The following is a 15,401-nucleotide window of genomic DNA, read 5'->3' as shown; positions in this document are numbered from 1 at the left end:
ATGTTCTTTTCTTATTTGTAGATACTCCCACCGTAAGGATCTTGCCCTCTACCCCACTTCCACAAGAAGGACAGCAACTCACTTTAACATGTGAATCTAAAGGAAAACCACTGTAAGTCTTGTTTAATATTGATAAAGATTTGTAAAAAAAATAAGTGTGAATGTCTGGAACTTTAAAAAAATGATGGAACTATTTATTAGATTTAAAAAAATAACTATTAAGGGGAATCTATTGTTCCCCTTCACCGATGTTCTGCAGCTTCAATCTTTTTAGCGACTCTGGCCTTTTAGTAGATCCCGAAGTGATCTAGGCCAGGTACAACCAGTCTCCGGTGACTATAGCAGATACGGCCTTTAACAGTACTGGCTCCCTGCCTGTCTCATTCTCTACTCCATGATGCCTAAAGTGATATGTGGGGTGGTTTTCAGACAAAACTGTTGGAAAAGGGGTTTGTTACATGCCCTTTCTCCCAGAAAACTGGCAGAGAAAGCATAGTGATTCTTGGGATGTCCCTTAAAGTCTATAAACACTGAGCATTAAGGGATTTAGATTCTTTACAAAGCCACTAATTCTGCTTTGTGTTATAAAACTTAAAATCAATTAAGTTGCACCCTCCTAGCAAAACACTCCGTTGATGGCTTTTGGAGCTGCTATTTTACTCCAGTTTTTGGGGTTTCTTAAGGGCTGTCTATAACTATTTTGCACATCATGTTTCTGTGACAGCTTAAAAAATGTAACACATGAGGTGTTAATGCTTATAGTGCATATGTGATTTTAAATTAAAAAGTCACAAAAGTTGCAACTTTGTCGAAAATAGTTCCTACGTATTTCACACTCCAGGAAGGCAGCAGCATGGATGTGCACCTTTATATGCATCTTTTCGAAAAGTTGCATTTTATAAATCTGTCTTCCAAATCTAGATTCTGAAGATCAGCCCATGTTACAATTTTGAGACATGAGATTTTAAAGCCAACAACTGTAATGACACATCCCTCCCCAACCTCCCACACCCCTCCCACCGGGGTTTAGAAGTTGGTTGCCATTTTACAGAAATGGGCAAAAGTCTCAAAAGTCACAAAGTTTGTTGAAACTAGCTCCTTCATTTTTCATACTCTAGGAGGGGACTAGAGTGGATGTTTACCTTTATATGCAACTTTTTGAAAAGTTGCACTTTATAAATCTGTCTTCCAAATCTAGATTCTGCATATCAGTCCATGCTACAATTTAACGACATGAGATTTTAAATACAAAAAAGTAACTGCAATGACACATCCCTCCCTGACCCCCCAAACCTTCCCACTGGGGTTGAGAAGCTGGTTGCCATTTTACAGAAATGGAGAGGAAAGGGTTTTGGTAAATTTTTAGTTTTTAAATGTAATTGTGAAATCGAAATACATGAGTGAAGCTTATAGCTAATAATATCAGCTTTTAGCATGAAACTGAAAATTAATAGTTTCAATTATTTTTTAATATTTTTAACCAGACTTCTTAAAAGGAAAAGTGCGACATCTGGGAAATTAAGCTCCGACTGTCATGTTTCTTCTCCGTTGTACAAAATGTGTGTAATTGCCCTTCCTCTAGGATGTTTTTAGAGGCAATTCAGAAAATGTTGACATTTCACTTATTTTGAAATATTAATGCAACTTTTTCATAATTATGTTCAGCCTCCAAGGCTTAACTTCTGATTAAGAGCAAATTTAAAAGGTTGGTCCCAATTGATATATGTTTTAATGCAGATTTAAAATAATTAGATTTTGACGGAGGAAGCTGAATACAAATCAGTAACAGAAAAGCCCATATCACAGTGTGAGGAAGCTTAGGAGCACATGAGGTTTCTTGTACATTCAACACCAGATCTGAAAAATAGAAATTTATTCTGACAGTTAAAAAAAAATAATTGCCTGTGTTCTGGCATTGCCATACACCTTACTTCTACAGCCGCTCCAAATTGCTATTTCTTTTCTAAGGAAAAACCTGTGTCTATACAATTGTATTGTCATGATATAATTGTCTTTGCATTACCATCTAATTATATGCTGAAATACAGTATATTTCTGCATAACAAAATTCCTGTTACTGCAGGCAAAGACCCCTATATTCCAGAGAATAAATGTTCAGCAACAGTTTTAGGCATTCTGTAGGTTGGCTGGTATATATGCCAGGGCCATTAATGTACTCAGCAAATGTCAAGAGGTAGTAATGACATTATAATACTTTAAGCTTAGGGTAATTCCGTGAAAATAAAGTCCAGAATTTGAAAGACAAAAGAACAAAACTGCACAAAATGATTTGATTTTGAGTAGCAGGTTCCAGGATGCTCAACCATTGTCTCCCTATACTTATTAGTGGAAAGGTATCAATACCTACCAGGAGGATCCAGCCTCTAAGTAGATCCAGAACACATCTCTACCTCGTTTGACCTGTTTCGACCAGATCTGACGTAGTGCAGATTGTTGCTATAGTCTTCAACAGATTTCTGGTGGAGACTTTAATACATTCAGCGGGCCAAGGAATTCATGTCCCTGCCAACGTACTTCTCACCCCACTCTGCCCTCCTCCTGGCTTTGACATTTCCAGGACTTGGACGGGAAAGCCTAAATAATGGGAGGAGATGGGCTTTGTTATATGCTTAATTTGTGACGAAGAAGGCATATTAAGACTGGGCCATTGACTTCCTGACCCCCTCATTGGTACTGTAACTGTACTTTTGAAGCATTCAGCTGATGAATGCAAAATAAAATTAATTAAAAAAACTGCAGATTTTTTAAGACAAACATGGCTACACTTCCCCTACTAGATTACTTGTTGAGTTTATATGGCAGGCAGTTGACAAGTTCCATTTAACCCCTTGGGAACTGTCCAATGTAAATATAAATCTGTATTACTCTAAGATTAAATGGAGATGAGTCATGGGCTTTGCTCTCTCCCTATATTTTACATCTGCCATTGACTGCTATTGGCATTAAATATTGCAGTGGACCTATTAAGCACCCCAGTTAAACCTGACTGCAGCATCCTGTGGGCACACCATATTGATGTAGCTAGGGAACCCCAGTCAGTTGCCATGGCACTCAGTAGCCTCTCAGAGGTTCTGATAGCTGTCATTCCAGCATTTTCCATTACAGCCAGCCTCCCAAATGGTGAACGCTAAAAATAACATCCAAATGCCCACATCAATACCTTTACATCAGAATATGACAATGCAATTAAATTAAAAAAGAGATGGCCTTTGGAATGAGAAAAAATTGAAACGGATAAGGGCCATGGTCCTGATATAATAAACAGGTAAAAATAAACACAATACAAAAAATAACATTGTCAAATGTTGAATCATCTCAAAGGATTTTCATATTCAGAGCTACAAATTTATAATTTGGAGAGTTGTATTGCCTCCTAATCTTATTTATTACATATTACACAGTACATTTGGCCCTTGGAGGCTGTACAGACCTACGAAAGCTCCCACAAGTTCCGCAGAGTATTTCTTGAACAATAACACTGTTTGAGTAAAACTGCATAAGTACAGATGAATCTCTGTAAAGACAACATACGTTTTTTAGGCATTTGTTAGGAATAATGTCTCCTCCATTCTGCACACCAGACTCATAAGGGATGTGTGCGCAATCAATCAAATTCAATTAAATATTGCAGAACCTCACATGAGGGTCCCCAATGAACCGGAAAACAGAACATGATGTAACTGGCAGGGAAAAGACTTGAAGATCTCCTCTGGTTAAGCCATATTTTCTAATTAAAGTCCAATTATGTGAAAGAATAATGTAAATGTTGGTTTTGAAAGACAAAACTTACTTTCTAATAGTGTTTTTATTCTATCTGTTTATCTATCTTCTATCCATCTAGTCTATATTTCATATTTATCTACCCAGTTGAGTGACATTAGTATGTCCCTTAGCAAATATCTACAAGTGTTTTCTCTAGACAACCAGATGAGGTTAAAGTGATTTAATAGGATTCCTGATGATTTTTGGAGGTTCTGTATCTAGAGTCATGCAGATTTGTTTAGGTTTGACAGTTTCTGAAGGGTGCATACAATTTACCCCGTTGTATTTGATTGGATTAAGTCCTGGGGGGGAAGTTAGGAACATAAATGTGTGCGTATGAGTGTATACATGTTTGTATGTGTGTAAAAGTGTTTAAATGAGTGTTTCTGAGTGTGTAAATAAGTACATGAATGGATGTATATATGAGCGTATAAATGTTATTATATATGTGTGTGTACAAATATGTATGCGGAAGGGTCCCATGCAATAGTCTGGTATGGAGCCCAGCCTCTCATAGTTATGCTCAAATATGACTCAAAAGAGAAGGTAATTCGTTGCCATGTTGGTACTCCTGTGCAAATGAATGGCGTTTTGGTGATGAATAGCCTAAACTGCAAAGTGCAGGTCCATGCAAAACTTGGGTGGCTTGGGTCCCCATGACCAAACCCAAAATTTTATCAGAAGTTCGGATCCAGGTTTAGATCTGTCTCAACCCACCAATAGAAATGCCAGCAAAATCACAAGTGGCATATAAATTGTTTTGGCATGAGCATGTTTGCATTTACATGCCAACAACAACGATTGCTGCCATTTTGGAGAGGATTGGCATCCCCAATGACGTCATGGGGAACTGTGATCATTCACAAAATTGTGATACGCAGAGGGCCACATCAATTTCCCAGTGATGATGCCGATGACTTTGCCAGCACCAATTGCAGGTGTTCCCTGAAGTGTGGTTTGGGTCTAGGCTCAGGATTGGTACATGTCTGAACCCAAACTTCTATGGGTCTACTCATAAATAGTGATGAACCTACACAAGCATGGGTTCTCTTTAGAGTTTGCCAAACAATCATATTTGGCAGTAAATTTTTAATAGCACTATTATGGATGGATGAGGTTAATCCCTGTGCTCCTGCCACAGTGTAATTTCTGTTTAATCCTCTGTTATAATCAGCCATGACTGCAAGTTTTGTACCAATTCATAATCAAGCAGAATATGCAGCACTGTGGGTAACAATGATTTAGAATAATTCACTAGGGTAAATTTTTTTAGGTTTTTTATATAATTTTTTTGTCTCAAAGTATTCCAAAAAATCCCAATGTATCATTTGTATGCTAAATTTGCCACATTGGAAATAGTAGGTGGTACAGTGTCGAGTTCAATGTTGGCTGTGTGACTCAAGTTAAGGTTAAAAGCACATCTGTACCTGGGTGCCTCAGAATTTACATTTGGCAAATTGAACCTACAGAAATACACCATAGTTATTAAAAGGTCAAAGTACCTCTACGTCTCACTGGTTTAAAATAATAAACAGTTAATACTCACCTATCTCCCTGTTCCATTCACTTACGGTGTGGTCTGTCACTATCAAGCCATAGCAGTTGTAGGCTGTGGCAGTTGTGTGGCTGTGGTTGAGATGGCACTGCTGGTATTTGTAAACAGAGACTCGGCAGTCATGGCAGCCCCGTTGTAGAACGAGATAGGGGAGAGGGTATAAGCTGTTTATTTTTTTTAAAGTCCCCCTCAACCCATACAAAAATATATTAATAACCTGGACAACCCCTTTAATGTTTCCGCAATTATTTGGGCATTTTATGCAGGAGTACCCCTTTAAGTCTTGTGGCTGGTTGTGTGTACATTTAGAAGCAGTTTTCTGGAGGCTGACTGTGTAGAGTTTGTTGATGGATATATTAAATTAGCAGTGTATGTATTACATTGCCTACAATGTCCTGGTGTCTCAGTCTAGTGGTATATTTCCTTTTTCTTACATGATTGCTCATAATAGCAGTCAAATCGTCTCTTCCCTCGAGAAGTGTTGACATTCTGGGTACTTTGTCAATTACATAAACACTGACAATGATCAGAACGGGACTGAGATTGAACATTTCTGTAATTACTGCAGGATTCCTTGATTTTGTTGGAAACATAAAAAAAAATCACAGCATTTCCCAACCTTGTTATGCATTTAGACAATCTGATCTGCTGCAACAAGATTCTCAATATTAACTTTCTTGTACTTGTCCCATGGCATAGGTTTTTGGGGCACAGTTTTAGGGGATATCTGTTTATTGTAAAGACCCCTTCATTTGTTACACATGTTGACTTTAGCTTATACCTTATACAGTCCACGGGTTACCTACTAGATAGGTTCTGTAGGTTTGTTCTTAAGTTGAATTTATATGTAAGTCGGAACTATATATTTTATAATTGTAATCCAAGACAGAATTATTTGGGGTCTCTGACAATTGGATTTTAGAAATGTTGGACTGTCATAAGAACCAAGATTAACAATAAAGCTTAACTGCAGACACCTCTGCTAACTGTTATAGTACAATGTCCATTGTAGCTGAGGGCTTAAGTACAGTAAATTACCAATATCCAGAGGTTTGTTTGTAACTAGGGGTCGTCTGTAAGTCAGGTGTTCTTAAGTAGAGGACCGCCTGTGGAGTAGTCAGGAGGAAATCCAATATTGGAACTTTTTAATTTAAAAACAGTGACCCATTTGTCTGTAGGTTGTGTGAAGTCTTCAAGCTCATACTGCAATACTAAACTCATGATGCAATACTAAATACACCCATCCTCCAGAGAAAAGAAGCAATTTCTTACTAAACTTGTGTAAGGGCAGAAGCACTGTAGATATTGACTGTGTGTTGTCCGTTTTTACACATTAAGGCCTTATGTACACAAAGTTAGGGGGCAAAATTTGTGGATGAATCACTGCCCCTATACAGATCTATGGCACCCAGTCATGGTGTGGTGTCAAATCTTTTTAAGGAGAGTATTGAGGAGTGCTCCCTCACCCTTTCTTCTCCATGCACCGGGTGCATGGAGAATGTGCATAAGGCCTTACTGCAATACCTTTTAATGAATTACTGTGGATGGCCATTATTGTAACGGACTACAAAACTGTTCCTTTAGAAAGTAGAGCTTGTCCTTGTCTTTTTTTCATGGATCACTCGTATGTAGCACTATAGTTTATGAGAATCTCTGAAATACACATGCCAGACTGACACAAGTTTGCCATGAAATATGGATATCAAGGATTTTTAAAAGATAATATTTAACATATTCTATTATTTGCTCCCATGAAAGATAAGCCAACCATGTGCCTCTTTGAAGTGGTTTCATAAAACCATATCAGGCAGCCTGTTTACAACTAGGATGCTGTTTAAAGATGGAAGAATCTAAACATTTAACAAAGATTTCCTGAAAGAAGAAGTTCCAAATGTCCTTTTTTTATGGTCCGTGCCAAGTGTGTATAGAAGAATTGTAGGGTGGGCCAGTTGAAGACCCAATAAGGATGCTGTATAAATGGCAGCTAAGCACTTTTTGATTAACCTTCTCTCCAGGACTCAAGGAACCCTTAAATAACAAAGCCTTATAGACAAGCCTTTTATACCTTAGGTTGATGTAATGAAGTTGAAGTTTCCATACTTCAATTAATACACACTGTCGTTTGTGAAGGTCACACATTTTAGAATACAATTTTCTGAAATGTAGATCAGAAGAACAGATAAGCTTGGGTACCAGGACCTGAAAGGAGAATGCCCATCAGTAACAACCACCACTGGTACTGGCAATTATTTTGAGTATTACCCATTTAAAGGAATCCTCCAAAGACGTTTCCTGATGATGTCTTTATCTATGGGATTCAAAGTGGTTTTATCTGCAGTATTTAAGGGGGTAACTCAGTCGATTGGTGCCAGCACCGCTCGACATTGTCACCAGTGGGGGGGTGAGCCTGATCGCCAAACTTAATCCCAGACTTCTGGCTGAAGTTCAGGTTCGAGTTCAATCACCCAAACCAACAGTGGTCTGCTGAACCCTAGTCGGAAATTATTATATCAGATTTCATTTTAATAAAGCAAAATTTTGTTAGACATATGTTTTACCTGCTAATATCTGAAAACTTTAAAATCCTTTCTAGCACAGTTTTCCAAAGTTTTTCTTCTCCTGAGATCATGAAATATTAGCACAATGACATAAAAAAGGATAAAGACCAAAAGAAAAATCTAAATTGCTGAAAAAAAGTGTATTGTGGAATTGCTTGGGTTTCTTAGAAATGTATCTAGAAAAAAAAATCTTTAGCAAAGTCTTGGTCAATCCTCTGAAGTTTCTATTTTTTTTCTAGACAACAACAATGTATCTGTCAAATATCATCAATAAATGATGTGATACAGAGAGAGATTTTCACAGCAGGTTTTGCTATTGACTCAGTTGGTAAATATGTGATATGGTCGGATACATTGCAGCATGGTGTGTTGTCAATAAGAAAGGTCAAATTCCTGTGGTTTTGCTTTCAAAGCCATTTTCACCTTTTCTTTCATGGTTGTATATACTGTTAAGTTTTGGGTAACTGTGGATTTATATCTGTAATAAAATGACAATCTGGTAGATACATACAGCACAGTGTGCCGTAAAACTGTGACAATCTACGCAAAGTCCATTGATCTATCAAAGTGTGGGTAACGTAGAGATCTGCATGTGGACATTGAAAATCTGCATGACCCTTCTGCATGGCAATCCCTTTACTGAACCTGTGGTCAGGCCAGCTAGAATTGGCATTTTGAGCCATATCATGGGCTAATATTAGGGAATTGGTGGTGGAGTAACACCAAGTACCCTTCCAATCAGCTTTTCCACCCAACTAATGGATCTGGAAACAGACAGTTCCAGAAATGCATGAAAGTGATGCCTGCAATGTGCTGAAATGTAGTTTGACACAACTCTTTGGTGGGGGTGACAAATAGATTAATGACCTCTTTAGGAGAGGCTGCTAATAAATATTGCCCAGTGAACAAGAGATCCTCTTTCTCATGATCGGTGACAGGCTCCGCAGTTGTTGGACCTCCATTGTTCAAACACTTCCTGTAGTTCGGAAGTAATTTGTCCTTGTGGGCAGGGACAATTTTAGACAAAAAGGGGCCTTGGGCAAAACCAAAATTTTGGCCTGACAATAACATTATTTTATGAACAGTCACAGTCAGTAAGAGGCTACTTTAGACCTGCAGAATAATAACACTGCGTTGTTTACAAACAGTAGTACGGTAAGGAAATCTATAATATGGGACTGTTGGAGAATTTTACAGGAGACAGATGGTAGGTAGATTAATGCAGATAAATATCAAAGTTGATATAGATTTATAGATAGATGATGGATAGATTCATCCATGCAAAATATAAAGTAAATTGTATATAGATAGCTAGATAGAAGATAGATGGATGTGATAGATTTATAGATACAGTACAAGAGAAATAGAAGATCGATTTATAGATGGATAATAGAGGAGATAGATAGGTAGATAGAAGATTTAAATATGAATAGACAGAAAAAAGCTAGATAGACAACTGGTTACATAGACAGATATATTAATAGGAAATAGACAAATTAAAGGAGATGGATAACTAGATGGATATATGATATATAGACAGAAGGTAGATGGAAAGTATCTTGAACCAAGGGTTATTAAAAGAGCAATACATCCTTTGCACGCGAAAGTACACATGCAAGGGGCCCCTTCAGGACAGTGGGAAAAAGCCCAGTTTGCTGACCCCTTACGCCAGCCCTGCTTGTGGGTATCCAAACTTAAAGGGCATTTATGAGTCCAAATGACCTACCAAACCAAGCTCGAAACAGTGCTAAGTAGGTGTTGAAACATACATTAGTGTCCACAAAGATAAACAGCAATGTAGAGGTAATCTAAATTTTTAGTGAATATGCAAATCAGTCTAGTGTACTGGGAATGGAGACCAATTATCTACATTCAGCTACAATTCAGAAAGAGGTTTTGCAATAGTGGATAATTGGGTAGTGTTGCACAACAATTCTAGAATATTCCTACCTGAAGGCAAATCAGGCCAAATTACAGGCTGATTTTCACATCCGTAAATAGAATGTTTTCTCTGCAATGCATACCTAGGAAAAATGGCGGCTTAGTTAACCGCACTAATGGTGTTACTGGAGAGGACACCAAACCTGGCTGTAGTTATATTTGTTTGTCGGGTTTACAGGTAGTCCCCGGGTTACGTACAAGATAGGGTCTGTAGGTTTGTTCTTAAGTTAAATTTGTATGTAAGTCGGATCTGTATATTTTATAATTGTAGCCCAAGCCAAAAATTTTTGGGTCTTTGTGACAATTGGATTTTAAAAATGTTGGATTGTCATAAGAACCAAGAATAACAATAAAGCTTCATTGCAGACACCTGTGATACCTGTTATATCTGTTGAATGTAGCCTAAGGCTAAAGTAGAGTAAATTACCAACATCCAGAGGTCCGTTTGTAACTAGGGGTCATATGTAAGTCAGGTGTTCTTAAGTAGGGGACCACCTGTACTTACTAGTAGAAGTAATCATTTTTTTTTTTTTAATTGTTTTAACTCACCGTATTTAATTTGAATCTGGTAGTTTCTGAGTAATATAGACATCATAGTCCCAGTTGTATTTGTGTAAATGCGTAGAGAAGAAAGTGACCTTTTCTCCCCACAAAGAGAAAAAATGTCTTTGTAATTCCTCAATTATACTTGCATATTGAAATAGGTTATTAAATAATGCAGATTGTTTTGTCTGCTTTTAGCTCAGTGTTTATGTCAGTATTTTGTGCTTTCAGATTCTTGTTTTTTTAGACTCTTTTAACCATGTTTTTACTGAGTATTTGTTTACCCCCCCCCCCCACTCTATATATACATACAGACTGATTATGCATACTGTGTAAAATAGGAATGTACTGTATAATAGAAATTGCCATTGTTTTTCGGAGGGCAATGTGGTAATACAATACTACTCCTGATTTTGCAGATAAAATAAAACCTAATAAAAAGAAAGTAAAAACTTGATGTAGAAAGGTGCCAGTCTATCAGGTAGCACCTCATATCTGTGTTGGCAGTAGATGTAGGAAATACTATGACACACAAGTAAACATGATGAAAGTGCCAAAAGTGTTTGTTATCACCTGCCGCAATTGTATGTAAAATCTATAATTAAATAAAACGGTAATTAAATGTTGCCTATTTGTTTTGGAGGCAAATGCCGAAGTGAGAAAAAGCAATGCTCATTCTGCATCAATAAGTAGAGCTTATGTGTACCACAATAAAAGAGTTGATAATATACTGTTAAGTTTTACTAATAATGTCCTAAAGCCTTGTTCTCTCATTTGCACTATAGTAGAGAATACGAAATTATAGATGGTGAACCGGCTATAGTCATACTGGCTATGGTGTCCGATGTGCCTCCATGTCCTTCCAATCACCTTGTATCTAAACACTTATGCAAGGGAAATAAGGCACATTAAATCCAACTAATATTTGACCTGAATTACATAGATGACTTTCTGTTTGAATTCTCTGGATATGTAGTCATAGTTATTTTCTGCTTTGTTAACTTTTCTCATCACTGCGGCAACAGCTTTACAATTATGATGTAATTGGACACAGCAACAATGAATAAAAAAAACTTCAAATGGAAAATTCATAGGAATATCTATAAACATTATATAACAACATTATGATTGAAGGAATCATCCATAACATTAAAGTTTTTTTTTTTTTTTTAAAAGATAAAACAAAGTTCTTAGTTCTCTATATAAAAACAAATAAAACATACTTAGCTCAAGGATTGCTTGCTGACTTGTTTCCAATGCTCCGCAGACCTTTGTGTTAAGACATCAACACTGGAACAGGAAGTTAATAGCAGTGCAACAGGAAATGGATCTTCATAGGATCTCAAACTGAACTATATATAGATATACAAACATATATATATATATATATATATATATATTTATATATATATATATATATATATAAAGCAAAAAGTAAACGGTCATGTATTAAAATCAGGATTTGACCTTAACGAGGGCTGAATTGTGATGACCAAATAATTGGAGTGTTGTAGGTGCTTGTAGACAAATGTAGACAAAAGAGCTACTGCTGTGAAAGTAAAGATAAAATATGGCAGAGCACATAGGAAATAAAAAACTTAAGCTGTTTATAGGGCTTTGTACAGTCGCCTGTAGACAGACTGATGTAGCAACAGATGGAAGGAAAGTTTGTGGAAAAGTTTGATACGGGGAATAATGTCTTCTAGATAATCTTTGACTTCTATCTACCTAAAACTTACTATTTAGAGGGTACTTCCTTTCTGTTAATGACAGTGATCCATTTCAGCAGGACAATGAGCCCTGTCATGCTGTAAAAATGCTCAGGAATGGTTTAAGAAATATGATGAGGAGTTCAAGGTGTTGACTCCAAATTGGCATTGCCATACAATTTAATGAGTGAAAATGTCAAACTCGAAAGCCACGATAACATTACCAGCTTGGTCTTAGGTCATATTTTGTTTAGGTCTGTGGCTATTACTTTAATTACAGCACCTTTGGGGGCGCCTGGAAACTATAACACTGCAAACTACACATCAAAAATGGAAATAAACAATAAAGCCTAATGGCGAAGCATCAAACACAGCAAGGAACACACAGATGTGAGCTCATATTTAACCGATCTCCATTTAGGTTGAAGGGTTTTTTTCTAGGATTTCAGAAACCTATGAGGGCTGTGGCATGGGTGTGAAACAAAAACAATGGGGAACATTTACTTACCTGTCCGAGGAGTTCACCCGAAGTGCATTCTTCCGACAATTATGCACTCTGGTGCGATTCAATAAGATCGTGCACCTGATATAGTGTATGTTTCGCTTCCCCACTCAGGTCCGCTTAAGTTTACCTTCTTGTTTCCGGTGTATGCTAGTGCATGTCTAGTGCTCGGTCCGAATCTGTCGGATTGTCCAAAGGCCTGTCCCCCAATTTCTGTCAGATGACAGGCATCGTGAATGCGCCAAAATACGATTGCGTGCGATACAATCTCCTGTTAAATACTTGTCACTCCTGAAAATTTTGAAAATCCTACGAAAGTTCTGCGGACCCTTGGTAAATAAGCCCCAATGTGTAACTACTCTGCTCTGGTTCCTGGCTCACTCTGGTCTTTAACATCTTTTTTTTCTGCTTTAGAGAATTAGCAACCTCATTGAATGAATGGGCATCCCTTCTTCTGACTTCACAAGTAACAAGAAAGCCATTGATTTGTCCTGAGACCGTAGAAAAGTGTTGAAGACCAGGCATTCTAGAACATCATGGGAGCAGCTAAGAGTCAGAACAGGCAGATTTTTTATGGAATGGATTCAATACAACACAATTTATACCCCCGCCCACACACATAGCTGGATCACACATAGACACCAATAGGGATATTAGCATATTTCTTTTTGCTTACTTATTTCAAGATCATTTTTACAGTAACTAATGACACATTTCTGGTTACTATGTCTATGTCCAGAAAAAAAGGACAATTAAGGAAGGACAAATCCATTGCCTTCCGTATTCCCAGATCTTGCAATTTCAAAATAATATAAATTAATTTTGTCTTCTTGAAGTGTCTTTGTCTTTCCATCATTATTGTATATACCCTTCTTAGTACAATGAGCATGGCAATGTCATAACCTTTTAAATCTCATAAAATGAAAAAGCTTCTGACTGCTGACATTATTGTCTACGGCACGCATCCTCATAATGAAAATGATGTGACCAGACAAGACGGGATGTATATCAGACAAGACTGAAGAGAATTTTCATTATAACAGATGGCCAAATCGGCATGAAACCTGATTTGGGGAATATTTTTTCTGTTTTATATTTGAAGTGGCAGTATGCATTATTAGAGATGTAAATCTCTGAGACAAAGCAAAGATTGATGAACCTCTTACTATTCTTCTGGATGACAATGGCTTTAAAACATGGATTTTCTAATGTCATACGTTTTTCTAATTCTAAAGATGTTTTGAATAATAAACAGAAAGTTTAAAAATAAAAACTTTTGAGATTAGGGGGAATATCAATGTTTATTCTAAACACAAAACTACTTGAAGTAATCAAGAAATTAATCAAAACTACTTAAAGTAATTAAGGAACTAGGTCTTATAGCAGTAGACTATCTGACCTTTTGAATCAAGATGTCCAGCCTTGGGTGGTCTGATCCTATTTGGTTTAGGTGGTAAGAATCTTTACATGAATCATTTCTCTAGATAAAATTACATTTTAAGCAAGTATTTTGGAAAATATATATACCAGCAAGGGTCAAAACTTTTACCCCAATTGAGGACACATTTTGATGTTAGATGTGGGGCCCATTCTCCTCTGTTTATGCCACTGTCGTAGAGTCTAGTGTAAACTTAATAGCAACATTTCTTGTCAATACTGAGTAAGGTTTTCCTGTAACATAAAATATTTTGTAAAACCTTGAACCCATGTAGAGAAAATTGCAGTCCACTGAGTCAGCAGATCATTGGTATCTGCTATATAATATGCTGCTGACCTGAAACTTTATAAGGTCTACCACTTTTTTGGAATTGCTCGGGTTCAAAAATGTTTTCCCTTTAAGTAATATCAACCACAGATGATTGTAGAATGTCTAGAAGGGAAGACATTTCACAAACTGACTTGTTGCTATTTAGGGAGATTTTGAGAACAAGTAGACCTGTTAAAGTATATTTGTTAATGCAGACTACATGGTCCGGCTTGGACTGCCTTACAAGTGAATGCACCAGTGGGCCTCTAAACTAGGTGTTCAGCCCTTGCATGAGTGGTGCACAATAGGGCAGCCTCACTATACTTCATAGAGATATTCAGCATACAGTATCTCTAGCATCCTTTGTTCAGGTATCCGTATAATAATTTAGGTTGATTAGGGACTAGGCTCCCCAGATTTTTTTTAATAAACTATAGGTAGAACCAGCATCATTCCTTCCTGAGCTTGACCTTGTCATTCCTGATCTGGGACCCGTGACCCCCCTTCTTGCTGATGCCCATGGAGGGATGCTTTGTGGGATTACATTACACAGCTAAGAGGCCTTAAGTACAGGGCAAGAACCAGTCAGCAAATTACTGACAGGTCTCTCAGGACCATAACTAACTAAGACAAGGGCTAGGAGGCTACTACTGAAAGAAATTAGATTTTTATTAATTTTCCGAATGGATGCCCCATCACTTTGGCATGTAGGTGTTGGGCCCCAAGTTTTAGAATGGGTTCAAGGCAACACTGAATAAGGCGAGTGGCTTGAGAAGTTACATTTCATCATATTATTATTCATGTGCTCGTATTTCTATATTCTGTTTACAATAATTACCCACAACCAAAATGAATGTCATACAATAACTACCTCAAGAGTTCTCAGCATCAATTTACTTTTGAATACCTGTGAAGACGGGTCAGCAGTGGGGAATTTTTCCATTTCTCACTTATTTACATACATTTTATTAAATACATTTATTGCAGTGAGAGTGGTAAACATTGATTTGACATCCAATATGAAACATTTTGATTTTATTGAATTCCTATCATCTAACAACAG

The 15,401-nt window shown here is 37.1% G+C and overlaps 1 protein-coding gene across 3 annotated transcripts in view; it reads left to right on the top strand.

The window, feature by feature from the left end:
* Nucleotides 1–15,401, top strand: part of CADM2 (cell adhesion molecule 2) — a 1,001,095-nt gene that overhangs the window by 889,692 nt on the left and 96,002 nt on the right. For all 3 annotated transcript variants that reach the window (XM_072138535.1, XM_072138534.1, XM_072138536.1), the window contains one exon: nt 22–112. In XM_072138535.1, the coding sequence (XP_071994636.1) occupies nt 22–112 (91 nt within the window). The remainder of the gene's footprint in view (nt 1–21; nt 113–15,401) is intronic.

This window comes from Engystomops pustulosus, chromosome 2 (genome assembly GCF_040894005.1).
Source record: "Engystomops pustulosus chromosome 2, aEngPut4.maternal, whole genome shotgun sequence".
Lineage (NCBI taxonomy): Eukaryota > Metazoa > Chordata > Amphibia > Anura > Leptodactylidae > Engystomops > Engystomops pustulosus.
Note: the sequence above shows the minus strand (reverse complement) of the source record. Positions and strands in the feature narration are given on the sequence as shown.